The sequence below is a fragment of the Mesoplodon bidens genome (assembly GCF_964165515.1).
Source record: "Mesoplodon bidens genome assembly, chromosome: 4".
Taxonomy (NCBI): Eukaryota; Metazoa; Chordata; class Mammalia; order Artiodactyla; family Ziphiidae; genus Mesoplodon; species Mesoplodon bidens.
Window position 1 is genome coordinate 163,698,102 of NC_138160.1, and position 13,347 is coordinate 163,711,448.

At 44.1% G+C, this 13,347-nt stretch overlaps 1 protein-coding gene across 11 annotated transcripts in view; it reads right to left on the reverse strand.

Moving 5' to 3' along the window:
• TENM2 (teneurin transmembrane protein 2) overlaps positions 1-13,347 on the reverse strand; it is a 536,125-nt gene that overhangs the window by 416,912 nt on the left and 105,866 nt on the right. For 9 of the 11 annotated variants that reach the window (XM_081231704.1, XM_081231706.1, XM_081231702.1 and 6 more), the window contains exon 2: positions 1,957-2,166. The exons of the other annotated variants lie outside the window; for them this stretch is intronic. In XM_081231704.1, coding sequence (XP_081087830.1) covers positions 1,957-2,166 — 210 coding nt within the window. The remainder of the gene's footprint in view (positions 1-1,956; positions 2,167-13,347) is intronic. 11 annotated transcript variants of the gene reach the window in all.

Consider the following 13,347-nt stretch of genomic DNA (forward strand, 5'->3'; position numbering starts at 1 on the left):
ATCAACCACTCACAATCTGATACAACGTCCAAAAGAAAAGAAATCACTCACAGCATTATTACTAAGAAAACATTCCAGACAGCCCTGAGATTAAGAACTGACCCCTCTTATGGAAATCAGCTTGGCTTGGGCATACATATATGCATAAAAGGATATAGTTTTTAAAAGCTCATTTTCTTGCTAATAATCATCTTTTTAAAAAAGCTATCAGCAGGTGCACCTCATTTCAAAAGCGTCTTGTACTTTATAATACAATATTCATCACAATTACATAGTATGAAATAAAAAGCAGCAAAACATAAGCGAGGATAGTTCAATTAAATGCAACATAATCTCTGCAGAAAAAAAAAAAAAAAGATCCTGTAGCTAAAATCAGGTTCTGATGAAAGAAAAAAAGGGAATATATTTCCACATATTTTTAATTATATAGAATTTCCTCAAACATGATTTTTCATAATATATTCCATTAAGTTAACATCATATTTGAAGAAAGAGCATTTTCCGATTTCATTCCAAGCCTGATTTTGAGCAATTACAGTGTCATTGTTCCGCGGTAGAAAGGTTGAATTCATTTACTGTGTGGTTATGCTAGTCATGATTGATGTCTCTTCTCTAAATGATAAACCAATCACCCCAATGATGTAATGTCATTTTAAGAGTGCCATAATCACATTTCTCTCAAAGTAGAAGTTCTGATGAGTTCTAATAAAGATTTATGGTAGATTAAAGGCCTTTATAATATCAACAATGGATTGCTCATTTGATGAGAGATTTGATTAGGTAATTTTTTTTGAAAAAGAATATGAGTTTACTAAATATATCAGGCCTGGCTTTGATGAAGGGCATAGGCCATCATAAGTAGCAGTACATCATTCCATCTCTTGAATGAATCATCTTAAATGTATTTAGGAGGTCCTCTGTAATTGTAGAGGTTGAGGCCACTGGTGGCATATACTCATGGGTGGAGCCAAAACACAGGCTCATCAAGAAACACTCTTGGCCTGGAAAGCTCTGGATTGCTTTTGATGGGATATGCTAAGGAACACCATGAGTGGCCAACTCAAAAGATAACTCCAAAGCCTTGGGATTGGAAGCAATTAATTTGTGCCAATGTCTCTCCTTGGGCCCATGGGTGCTTAACCCTAGATATTGCTCAATCCTACACTCACATGTTTTGTGAACATACCACCAACAGCAGAAATTGAAATAAGGCATGGCTATTGTGGGACCTGAGACAATTCCACCTAAGATTTAGAGATCTGGAACTGAGGCGGGCACCACAAAATCCTCAAAAGGGGAATGGAACGCTGTGACCAGTCCCTTTGCTCTGTGAATGTGAAAATCACCATGAGAACCAGGGATTTAGAGGCAGTATATATCATGGTACCACGCGATCTGCTTGTTAATTTCAAGTGAAGTGGGACAAGTAGAGGGTTAGAGGAGAGGTCACCCACCCCCCAAACACTTCAGACTTGGCCAGATATTCAGCATTCATGTCAAGGGAACACATTTTAATCGCAAAATCATCTAAACAAGCAAGAAAGAGTCAGAAGTCAACCATCAAAAAAACAAGAGATCTGAGATGCACACACACTGGGCACGTGAGGGTGCCCGGGGTCACCTGGCTATGACGAGAATTGTAGTAATAGAGCATTCACTATTCCATCATCTCTGTGCACTTCCTCCTTGAGACCCGCATGCTCTCACATGCAGCAGTGGGCAAATTCCTCCCACTGAAGGAGGCCCAAACTCTGTTCAGGTAAGCAATGCCTCTTCAGTAACTGCAGCCTTTAAACAAACATACTCTGGAACTGCAATGCCACCAAACGACAAGCGCACTTCACCTCCCCGCTCCCCACACCACCTTCTCCCCAGCCCTTGTTTCAGAGTTGTCATTTTGCAGGAGACGCGAGACTGTCACACACACAACATGTTCAGACACCACAGTTTCCTTACCACCGCTGGAGGCTTGCTGGGGCCCTGAGCATGCTCTGAGCAGGTATGAATTGGGGGAGAACTCCTCATCGGGGTTGGTGTCCATGATTTGATGGGAGGTGTTGCTGTCTAGCAATGGCATCTGGCAGCTAACTGGTGGAGGATTATGGGAGCTGGGCAGCTGAGCAGATGGGAGGAGGCTAGACGAGGATGTAGGTGGAAGGGGACGACCTGGGAAAGAGGACAGAGGGGTCAAAGGTCAGCAATGAACGTCATGAGAGCAACCAGAGAAAGTTACATCGCAAGCACCTCACAATACAAATAGCCAAAAAAAAAAGAAAAAAAAGAAAAAAAATGCCCCAGATGTATTTCCTCAGTTTCTCCAAATGTCCAAATTCATACGACCGTAGTTGCATATTTCAGAAAACGGGCATGAGCGGAAGTACCCATCTACACGGCTGAAATGGAATCAGTCAGGAAAACATCCACTTCCTTCTCTCTCTCCTGCTACGGTCCTAACTGAAGTCTCCATCATCTCTCAATGGACTAGCTCCCTGAGGTGCTCCCTGAGGTTCTTTCTCCCTGCTTCCACTCTTGCCATACGCCATCTACATCTCCCTTTGTCTCTCTCCCTTCTCTACAGCAGCCAGAATGCCATTTTAATTTTTTAATTTTTTATTTTTTGCGGTACGCAGGCCTCACTGTTGTGGCCTCTCCCGTTGCGGAGCACAGGCTCTGGACACGCAGGCTCAGCGGCCATGGCTCACGGACCCAGCCGCTCCGCGGCATGTGGGATCCTCCCGGACCGGGGCACGAACCCGTGTCCCCTGCATCGGCAGGCGGACTCTCAACCACTGTGCCACCAGGGAAGCCCCAGAATGCTATTTTAATGATAGAAGTTAGGTCATATCACTCTCCTGCTTGGCACTCTCCAATGACTTCCCAATGCCTGTAGAAAGAGACCCAAACTCCTTATGATGCCCTGCATGTCTCTCCTACTCTGGCACTAACTGCCTCTCTCACTCACCTCTGGAAGAGGTCCTTACCACACTCCACTTGGCCCCTTAATCTCCAGCCAATGTGCCATCTTTATTTCTGTTGCTTGAACATGCCACACCATTCCATCTTCAGAGTCTTCACACTTCCTGTCCCCTCTCTGTGGAACATTCTCCCCTACTCGTCACATCACTGATACTCACAGGCCTGCTTCTTCTCTTCATTCAAGCCTTCCCTGTTTGCCTTCTTGAAAACTGCCCACTCACCTGCTCTATCCTACTAGCCTGTTTAAATTTCTTTAAAGCCCTTATTACTATCTGAAGGTGGATATATCTATTTATTTTATTCACCCCTATATCCTCAGTATCTTCCTAACAAATAGCACCTGTTGAATGAATGAACAGATAAATAAGGTAGACTAAAACCAAGTTAATTAGTTTGGGGAAGAAGCGGAGGAGAAGCAGAGAGGGTGACATATTTGCATCTCGAAGAATTGGCCAGTGCCACCTCTCTCTCCACCACGCGGTTCTTCTGGATATCACGGGGGAATTCCTACAAAGAAAAGCCGCATCAGGCCACGGGGAGGAGCAGCCATCCTGGCAGGAGGTACGGGCAGTGCCTTGGAGCTGGCCTTGGGTCAAGAAGTTCTCCTCCCGCACAGAAGGCTGCTGCAACCTCTATTTTCCCATGGCAGGGAGCTCCTGGCAGCCAAATTGCTGAGTGAAGATAATTGCCATGTGGACTTTCCCCTGATTCACGCTTACGTCTTGGGGTCCTCGTGATTGCTTGCCTGCTGGTTTGTTCATTTGGGAAGCTCAGAAAAACGAGCCAAGAGCTGCAGCCCAGGGGATATGCCGTGAATTGGGCGTGGCGGAGGAAAGGGTAAGGTATTAAGAAAGCAAACTTAAGAACGAGGCTAGAGTTTCAAGTCAGGCAGAAGAAATCTGTTTTCCTGCTTTTAGATGCACTATGTGTGTGGAGGCATTTTCAGGCACCTCAGATGCATGTTAATTTTTGTCATCGCTTTTGAAATTGTATTTCCTGATCAATCGCTCGGTGCATTAAATGCTACTTACTGATAGATCATTGTGAATGAATAAAATGTGTGAGGGCCTCCAAAGGGCACTCTGCTGGACGCTGAGGATACAAAAAAAAAAAAAAAAAGATATCATCCCTGCCCTCAGAGAGCTCACAGTCTAGTGGGAGAGGCAGAGAGTAAAACACATCATTTCAATACCACCTGATAAGGGGCAGGATGGTCTCATGTAAGAACATGGTTCTGTGGGGACCCAGAAAAGGGACACTTGGTTCAGCCTGGCCAGGTGGAGGTAGTGGTGGAGAGCCAAACAAGGATTCCTGGGAAAGGTGGCATCTGGGCAATCTTCAAGAGAAGAGGAAAGGGACTCCTGGCGAGAGGAAACACAACTAACAATAGCACAGAGGCATCAAACCACTAGCCTATTACCCTTTTTGAGGGTGGGAGTGGCAGAAAGAGACAGGAAATAAGGTATCCTTAAAGCTTAAATGTTAGGGGCTCAGTAACACAGTTGAAGAAGAATCATCCCTGAAACAGATCAATGGATGAATGAAGTTTGAGTTGAAATATTTAATTCATTCATAACTGTTTGGGAGCCATATAAAAGGCATGATATTCTTGTGAGATGATCTGGCAAAGGTAGACTGAATACATCAGTGTCATCAGAATCAGTACTCACATTTAATCCATGTGACTTCCCCCCAAAGTCTTCTTCTAATAACAATACTACCATCATTATTACTATTTTAACTGCTAATGTTTTTGCACAATGACTATCTGCCGCTCACAGCGCCAGTCACTGTACACAGATTATCTCATTTAATTCTGAAAACAATTCTATGAGGTTAGAATGATGATAATCCCCATTTTGTAGATGAGGAAACTGAGGCACAGCGAAGTGAGATTGCATAGCTAGCAAGTGACAGGGGCCAGGTTTGTCTATTCCCAAATCTGCCCTCTCACCCCGTCTGCATGGTGTTTGCCCAAACAGCATGGTGACAAAAAAGGAAGACAGTGACATAGAAGGAGGGGAGGTGATGGACAGGAAATCATATTTCCAGTTCCCCATCTCCCCATCCCAAGGCACTCTCGAGATTTCAAATAAGAAACATTTCTTTGAATAACCATTGATAGCAGCTATCAGCCGGTAGAGTTCAAAGCTTTTCTCGTAATTTTGTTATGAAGTTCAAAGTGGCTCTTTCACAGCCACGTTACCCTCCACCTTCTTCAAGGCTCCTGGTTGCAGAAGCGTCCTGACCAGGGCACTGTGAAGTTGGCATTGACGTCCACTTAGCAGCGGGGCCCTGGCAGGAGCAGATTTTAACTCACGATCAATAGGCTTTAAAGTTTGTATTATTGAGGCATATCTGAAACTGCATGTTGAAGAACAAGGATGGCTGGGAGCCAATTTTTAAATTCCTTTGAGTGACTGAGGTGGAACTGAAGTTCAGGGGCAATTTTCCAGGAGCCTGATATAATAGTTGCTGTGAAATCAGTCTTTACATGAACTTTTCGGAATTTTGTTCAGCATGAATTCATTTCCTATAGTACAGACAGAACTGCCTTTTAATTTACACAAATACAGACAATGCAAGAGCACTCCTAACACAGTGAAAGCGCTGGGGCTATTCCAGTGTATTGGAATACACATCACAGAATTGTCTGCTTCCTGTAAAATCCATGCCTCCTTAAAATCTATGCCTTGGGGGCGCCTTAAATTCTCTATCTGGTATCTACCACCACTTGGGAAATTTCTCAGTCCCTTGATCTGCCCCCAGTCAAATTGTACGCGGTTCTCTATTTGCTATGTCATTTGCTAATTTTGTTCACTTATGCTACATTCTTCCCCATGACTACTACAACTGACAGAGACCATCTGTACCGACACAAACAGGTTCCAAAGTACAGGGGAGAAAGCTGGAACTTATACAGGCTCACTTTATAGACCAGGATTTCTTACTAAAATACTTAGCGTGGGATGGGCATGTAACCAGGGGCTATGCCCTTACCCAGTTCCTATTCTATGCACTACGGGGGCTCCCTGACCCGCAAACTATTTTCGAAGTATCATTCTGAATGGGTATAGAGTCCACAGCAAATGTACAGAAAACTGGGTTTAATCAATCCGTTAAAAAGCAAGAGGAAACACGCAAAGGCAGCAATATGTCATTCATTAAACTCATATGGTCTTGCATATGTGTGGGTGTGTATGTGTGTTTTCCAAGATCCCCATGTAAATCAAAGTCTAATTATCTGTGTGATTGGATTCCCCATGACCTTAGAAATGGGGACCAATTCAAATTTTGCTAATTTATCTGTTTCCAAATGAATACGATTTTGTGATGGTTTCAACTCCTAAAATTTTTCTGATTGAAAGAAAGACCTACAGCCAGATAAAACAGTTCCATGTGAACTCTGATAGATTGGGAGCAGCTGTTTGGAAGGCTGTGTTGAGAATGATTCTGAGGACGCCCGGGTTTCAGTGGTATCACCACTTAGAAAAATCGTGGACAAGGAGTGGGGGAAAGGTAGCAGATGCACAGAGCATATTTGCCATCTATGCTCCAGGACTTCATCCGCCATCTGCTTCAGTCACACCTGAAAACATTATCCTACAGCATCTGCAGTTTAAGTCACATTACTTTAACTCCCAATGTCTCAATTACAGCTCTATTTTTCTTCTTACACTGATTTGGATCCAGTTTTATTTCTCCCACCCAAGATTAAAGGGCTACAATCTCCTCTCCATCCCCAGTGCAGTAAGTATCATCCATGAAATTGCTGCTCTGCCCAACTGTTGCTAATATATTCACTAATTTATGATGGAGGGCGTGTTGCAGATCAATCCCCAAATTCACTTCAAACGAGTTCCTTTTTCACTCAAAAGATTAATGGCCAGCTGATATTAAAATGTTCTGTGTAGACAATGTATAATTGATCTATGCAGGGACGGGGTGTCAGGATATTTGGTGGAGTAGAGAGACACAGATGGGAGACAGTCAAAACAAAACAAAACAAACAGCATGAAGAATAATTACATAAAAAATAATAAGTCAAATGACTTCATTATCAATTATACATGTGATCTTGCTTTGTGCTAAGCCAAGTATTTTACATGCACAATTTTCTATGAACAAAATCCTATTATCATCCTCTTTTACAGGTGAAGAAACTGAGGCTTAAATGGACTGACTTTCCTAACATTGTACCACTAGCAGAACTGGCTGGGATTTGAACTCAAGCATTCTGACGCCAAAACCCAAGCCTTGAATGGTCCATTCTACTCTTGTCCGTATTAGAGAAGCGTGATTGTTAAAAAATGAACAAGGTGTGAACCCCAGACTGACTGGCCCTCTTCTGGAAGGCACCATCGAGGTCATCCTAGGTGAGGTAATTAACCATAAACAGCCACAGTGATTGCTCACGCACGATACATGATTTATAAAGAGAGAAAGCAATTCTTAAGTCAGAAACGGGAAATCCTCTGCAGTTTTGTACGTTTAAGGATGAATAAAAATATAGCTTTTGTGTTAAAGCTGAGTATTGCAAAAGGACTGCATTAACAAAAGCAAAACAGTTGGTTAGAGAATTTAAACAATGATCCTAATGACAGTTCCCAACACTAGCTATTTATTCAGATGTCTGACTAAATTATCCATTTCCCCCCAAACGTCTGGGGGTTTGTGAAGTCCCTGTTTTTGACACAGTGAAAAGTGAGGTATGTGACTATGTATGTAAATAGACATAATTTCAGTGCTTGAGATTATGGTCTCCTTTTTGTTTGTAATCAATGAATAGTTGAGGGATGTGGTCCCACCTTCTCTGGAGTTCCACGAGAACATCGTTCAGGAAGGCACATTAGATCTTTAAGGTCTACCTAGCACATGGAACTTGCAGAGGGCCGTGTGGTGGGACATTCTTCAAGGGATGGTGGGCTCAGTGAGGCACTGGGCCATGGCAGTCACGGCCACCACCACATCTGCTACAAGGTACCCTGACAACAAATCTAACCGGACTCCCTACCTCCAGCTGAAGGAACGCAGATGAAGCCGCTGCACATCTATTCAGCCTATTTCATGTGCTAAGCACCAGGCTCGGGGATTTTCACAAACCCTTCCACAACGATCACGGCAACACTGTCTAGAGACTCGGGGCTGTTAGTAACACACCCAAGAGGCAGAATCAAGATCTGAACTTCAGTTTGTGTTTTGCCAAAACTACAACGGGCTCTTCCCAAACCTGCAGTTAGCTCACATTCAAATTCCCCTGTTAGTTGGCTTCATCATCCAACCCACCCCATTCTCATTTTCCACTCTGCCCCAAATGAAACCCTGGACTCCAATGGATGTGATCATCCAGTGGTCTTTTGCAAATGTGTATTTCTGACTTCCTGCCTGCAGTATTCCTGTCTCTGTACTGTGCAATCCATCCTTAGTTTCTTGGCCTACCCGCTTTTATCTGTCCTCCAAAGCCCGAGTGGGGAATGGAGAGGGCACAGACTTTGGAGCCCGGCTGACTGAGCTCTGCCACTTTCTGTGTGAGTTTAAGCAACTAACTTTACTTCTCTGGGGCTCTTCGATGACATGTTGCTGTGAAGACAGGAGATGATATACGTAAGGCTGTGTTTGACACATGATAGATGCCAGGGACCCAGATGGAGCCAGTGACACTTGCAGCTTATCGGTTCCAGTTGGTTCACAAGCACCTACTGTGTGTGCATGGCCGTGTGACAGTTATGGGGACTTGTCATTCTTTCCTCTTGGGGTTGAGTCTGGGAGATGGTGAGGCTGGAAAAAGAAAGCCGTCTTGCCACTCAAGGGGAGAGGCCACCTGAGAAAGGGGGCTGCAGGGAGGAAAGTTGAGGTGTAAGGTGTGGGGAGAGATATTCTGATGGCATTGCTAGGGTACCTGGATTCAGCCATTATTAACGCAACGCTGCCACTAAACTTTTCGATATATGAACCAATTTATTCTCCACCCAACCCTCTTTTCTTGTTTTGGTTTTTCTTTAAGCCAGCTTCAGTTGGTTTTGGTCACTCAGAACCAAAAGCATCCTGCCTAAAACTGACTACCAAGCCGAAGTGAGAAAATGATCTGGCCAATGCCATACAGTTATTTAGTAGTAGACCTAGAATACATTTCAGCACAGAAGACCTCCAGAATTATGAAATGTTCATGTTCTATAATAGGCCTGTCTTCCTATTAAATCACGAGAAATTGAACACGTGCGGTCCCAGAGAAACAATTTATGGTAGGAGGTACCTTGTCTATTTATAAGAATACTGTGGGCATCAGGGAGTGGGGGAGACATGCAGGCAAATGGCTGTCTCCTTGTTACCAATCAAGCATGCACTGCAGCAGCTTTCTGTCCTTGGCATTGTAGAGAAACTCAAATCACTTTCTAGCTGGACTGGGCCTTAGAATAAATACATTGATCTTGGGGGTAGTGAGAGAGACTCACCCAAGACTCAATTTCTTGCCTGCATCTGAAATTTTTAAAAAGAACAGAGAGAGTAGTTTCAATCATAACTGTAGAATGCAAAGTGACCTCAATGAACAGAGCATCTGAAAATTAAAATATAGGCATGTACACACATATATGTATATTTTTACATCACATTATGTATTTATATTCCCTGTAGCAGGCTGCATATATTTAACATATATACATGTTAGGCTAGATCAGTCGTTCTTAACAGGGGGCAATTTTGCCCCCTAGGGCAGGGGTCCCCAACCTCCGGGCCGCGGACTGGTAGCGGTCCGCAGCCTGTTAGGAATCCGACCGCACAGCAGGAGGGGAGCGGCAGGCGAGTGAGCGAAGCTTCATCTGCCGCTCGCCATCGCTCCCCATAGCTCGCATTACTGCCTGAACCTCCACAAAACTGGTCCCTGGTGCCCAAAAGGTTGGGGACCGCTGCCCTAGGGAACATTTGGCAATGTCTGGAGACATTTTGGTTGTCACAATTCAGTGGGATGGGGGTGGGGAAGGGAGAGGATGCTACTGGCCTCTAGTGAGCAGAGACCAGAGATGCTGCTACACATCCTACAACGCACAGGACTGTCCACCACAACAAAGAATTTCCAGCCCCAAATGTCAACAGTGCTGAGGTTGAGAAACGCTGGGTCAGCCTGTGTGATGGCTTCAGATTAATATCCTTTATGTTACATGGTCAGTTTCTAAGTAGCTCTTTTTTTCCAGTTGATGAGAATTAGGTTGATCTTAGAAGTAAATACTGGATTCAGTTAGCCCTTCCCCCTCACCCAAGAAACCTTCAAGCAAATAAGTTTAAGTGGCAATTGGGGAATTTAAGTTAAAGAGAGGGAAAAGTTCCTCAAAGCAAATCTAATTTGTCACTGAGGGACGTTGTAAGTTGCCTTTCTCCAGAAGTGGGAGAGACCTGTTGGTCAAGAGAGAGTTGGGCTGCCTTTATAGACACAAGAGATTCAGGGGAGAATGTTCCAACTCGTGTGTAGGTGAGTGAATCTCACCTGAGGAATTTTCATGATGACCTCTTATGTCTTCTCAGTGAGGCGATATCGGCTTAACTGGGTTTGAGCTATTCCAGATCAGCCCATTTCAAGTTCTTCTTTTTACAGAAGACATAACTGCGCTCTTCACTCACACTTCACTGAACTCACTAAAGCCCAGTTAAGCATCTTCTCAAAAACAAATGGTTTTCAGATGGCCCTGGCACAACTACCTCGATTTCGCACAGGCTATTATAGATAATTTTTCGGAAGAGTGGCAGGCTGTTGGACCTGCCCCAGTTAAAGGGCCTCTTTCAGGAGCTTCAAGCATGAACTGTCTTCACAGTTTGGGGCTCCATGCCTTTGAGTGTCATTCCTAGATCTCACTGACAACTTGCCTGTTTATATATCACATCTTCCTGGCAGCACTGCACTTTGGAAGGTGTCAAATATAGATCAGGCTCTAGATAGAGGGGAGAGTTTATTTTTGAAGTAATATGATTTCTATAACATTTTTAATGCCAGCCTTTTCATATTCATGAGATGAAATGCAGTGAATCTGTATAGATCCCCCCTTTGAGGACACAAATCTATTTCACCTGAAGCGACACAAATCTTTACCAAAAGGCAAGGGATCCTCAGATACGTTCTGACCAGAAATTCCTAGTTCCTTGACACATGCACCTTAATTACATCTCTCAGCTCCTTTAAGATGAGATATCATTACTATTTTGGTGATGTGTAGTTGTTTAGATCAGTGCTGTCCGATAGAACTTTCTGTGAGGACAGGCATGTTCTAGGTCGATAATGTTTAATACATGTGATTATTGAACACTTGAAATGTGACTGGTGCAAATGAGGAACGGAATTCTTAATTAATTTAGGTTTATACGGCCACATGTGGCTAGTGGCTACCATACTGAATGGCACAGTCTACGCTATGGTTCTAGCTTCCCGGTAACTGGTATCCCTCGCTCCTGTGTTTCTCCCCTCCACTCAAGAGCCAACATATTTCTGAATATACAGATCCGTTCCTGTCATCCTTAAATCTCCCAGGACTCCCCATTGCCTACACAATACAGTTCAAACTCTTGCATGGAATTCTCTCTTGCCAGATGCCCTCATTTCCTATACCCTAACCATATCAAAGTAACTGGACTACTGAATATCTAGCTTCCCCTCCCATCCCTCCTCTCTGATAGTCTCAATCTTCTCCTGCAAACCTCCTGAAAGACTCAGCTCAAGCATCATCTTCTTTGTAAATCTTTCCTGATCACTCCACCCACTGGTTACCCAGGACATCCTTCTATCATTGTACTCGTAATATGTTAATATATTTATTTTTCTAAATGTCTGGCTCGGGACTTCCCTGGTGGCGCAGTGGTTAAGAATCCACCTGCCAATGCAGGGGACACGCGTTCGAGCCCTGGTCCGGGAAGATCCCACATGCCGCAGAACAACTAAGCCCGTGTGCCACAACTACTGGGCCTGTGCTCTAGAATCCGCGAGCCACAACTGCTGAGCCTGTGTGCCACAACTACTGAGGCTGCGTGCCACAACTACTGAAGCCCGTGCACCTAGAGCCCATGCTCCGCAACAAGGGAAGCCACCGCAATGAGAAGCCCGCGCAATGAAGATGAGCCCCTGCTCGCCGCAACTAGAGAAAGCCTGCACACAACAATGAAGACCCGATGCAGCCAAAAGTAAATAAATTTATTTTTAAAAAATTCTTAAATGGCTCATTCATGGGACTATGAATGACTGGGTAGAAACTGTGGATAATTCACCTTTGTATACTGGAACCCAGCCCAGAGCCTGTACACGGTAAATAGCAGTGCGACTGGTTGATTATAACAATTCACTCCATAAACATTTACTGGTTGTATATCAAATGCACATGGCATTGACTTCACTGTCGGGTGCAGTGGCTGTTGGTCTTGGGTTTTTGGTGCCTCTCCGTGGGTAAATATTTTTCTGAGAAGAATTGATTCTGATTTTAAATGTATGTTTTCCTTTTAATCAAGTAGCTAGAATATTAAGTTAACTGCTTCATCTGGTGCTCAGATGAAGACAGCAGTCTGTGACAACGTTGGAGGAAAAACTGACCGCTTGATTTATTAAGAGATAATATGTCAGTATCCAAGGTGGTGCCTTTCTAAGGAATTCTCCAGGGTGGTGGTATGACCATATTTTTTGTCTTGGCTGCTGACCCCAGAACCTAACCCCTGTGTAAGATGTACTCCCACCCTAATTATGAAAGCTTCCTACCCTAGTGAACTGCTTGGGAGGTGTGACCCAACACTATCCAAGAACACAAGATCAAAGTGCTAAATGCAGTCCCTATGGTGTCATGAGTAACACAGAGAAGATACATTGGACTGTTTCCCTGCCCTCCTGGAACCTACATTATAGTCTCAAAAGAACTTAGTTGGGGGGAAAACTTTTAGAGAAAGACTTAAAGAAACTGTATGCCCATGTCAAAACTTAATTTTCAAAAAGCTTCCTTGGAAAACATCTCCCATGACATGTAGGAATCCATCTTACTTTTTTTTTTTTTTTTTGCGGTACGCAGGCCTCTCCCTGTTGTGGCCTCTCCCGTTGCGGAGCACAGGCTCCGGACGCGCAGGCTCAGCGGCCACGGCTCACGGGCCCAGCTGCTCTGCTGCATGTGGGATCTTCCCGGACCGGGGCACGAACCCGTGTCCCCTGCATTGGCAGGTGGACTCTCAACCACTGCGCCACCAGGGAAGCCCAATCCATCTTACTTTTACGTTCACCCCTTGGGTTCATGGTACATGGACATAATACTATTGCCAATTGCTAAGATTTGTTGAGCTCTCACAGTGTACCAGGCATTATTTCCAAGCCCTTTACATATATTATTATATTTACTCTTATAACAACACATTAGG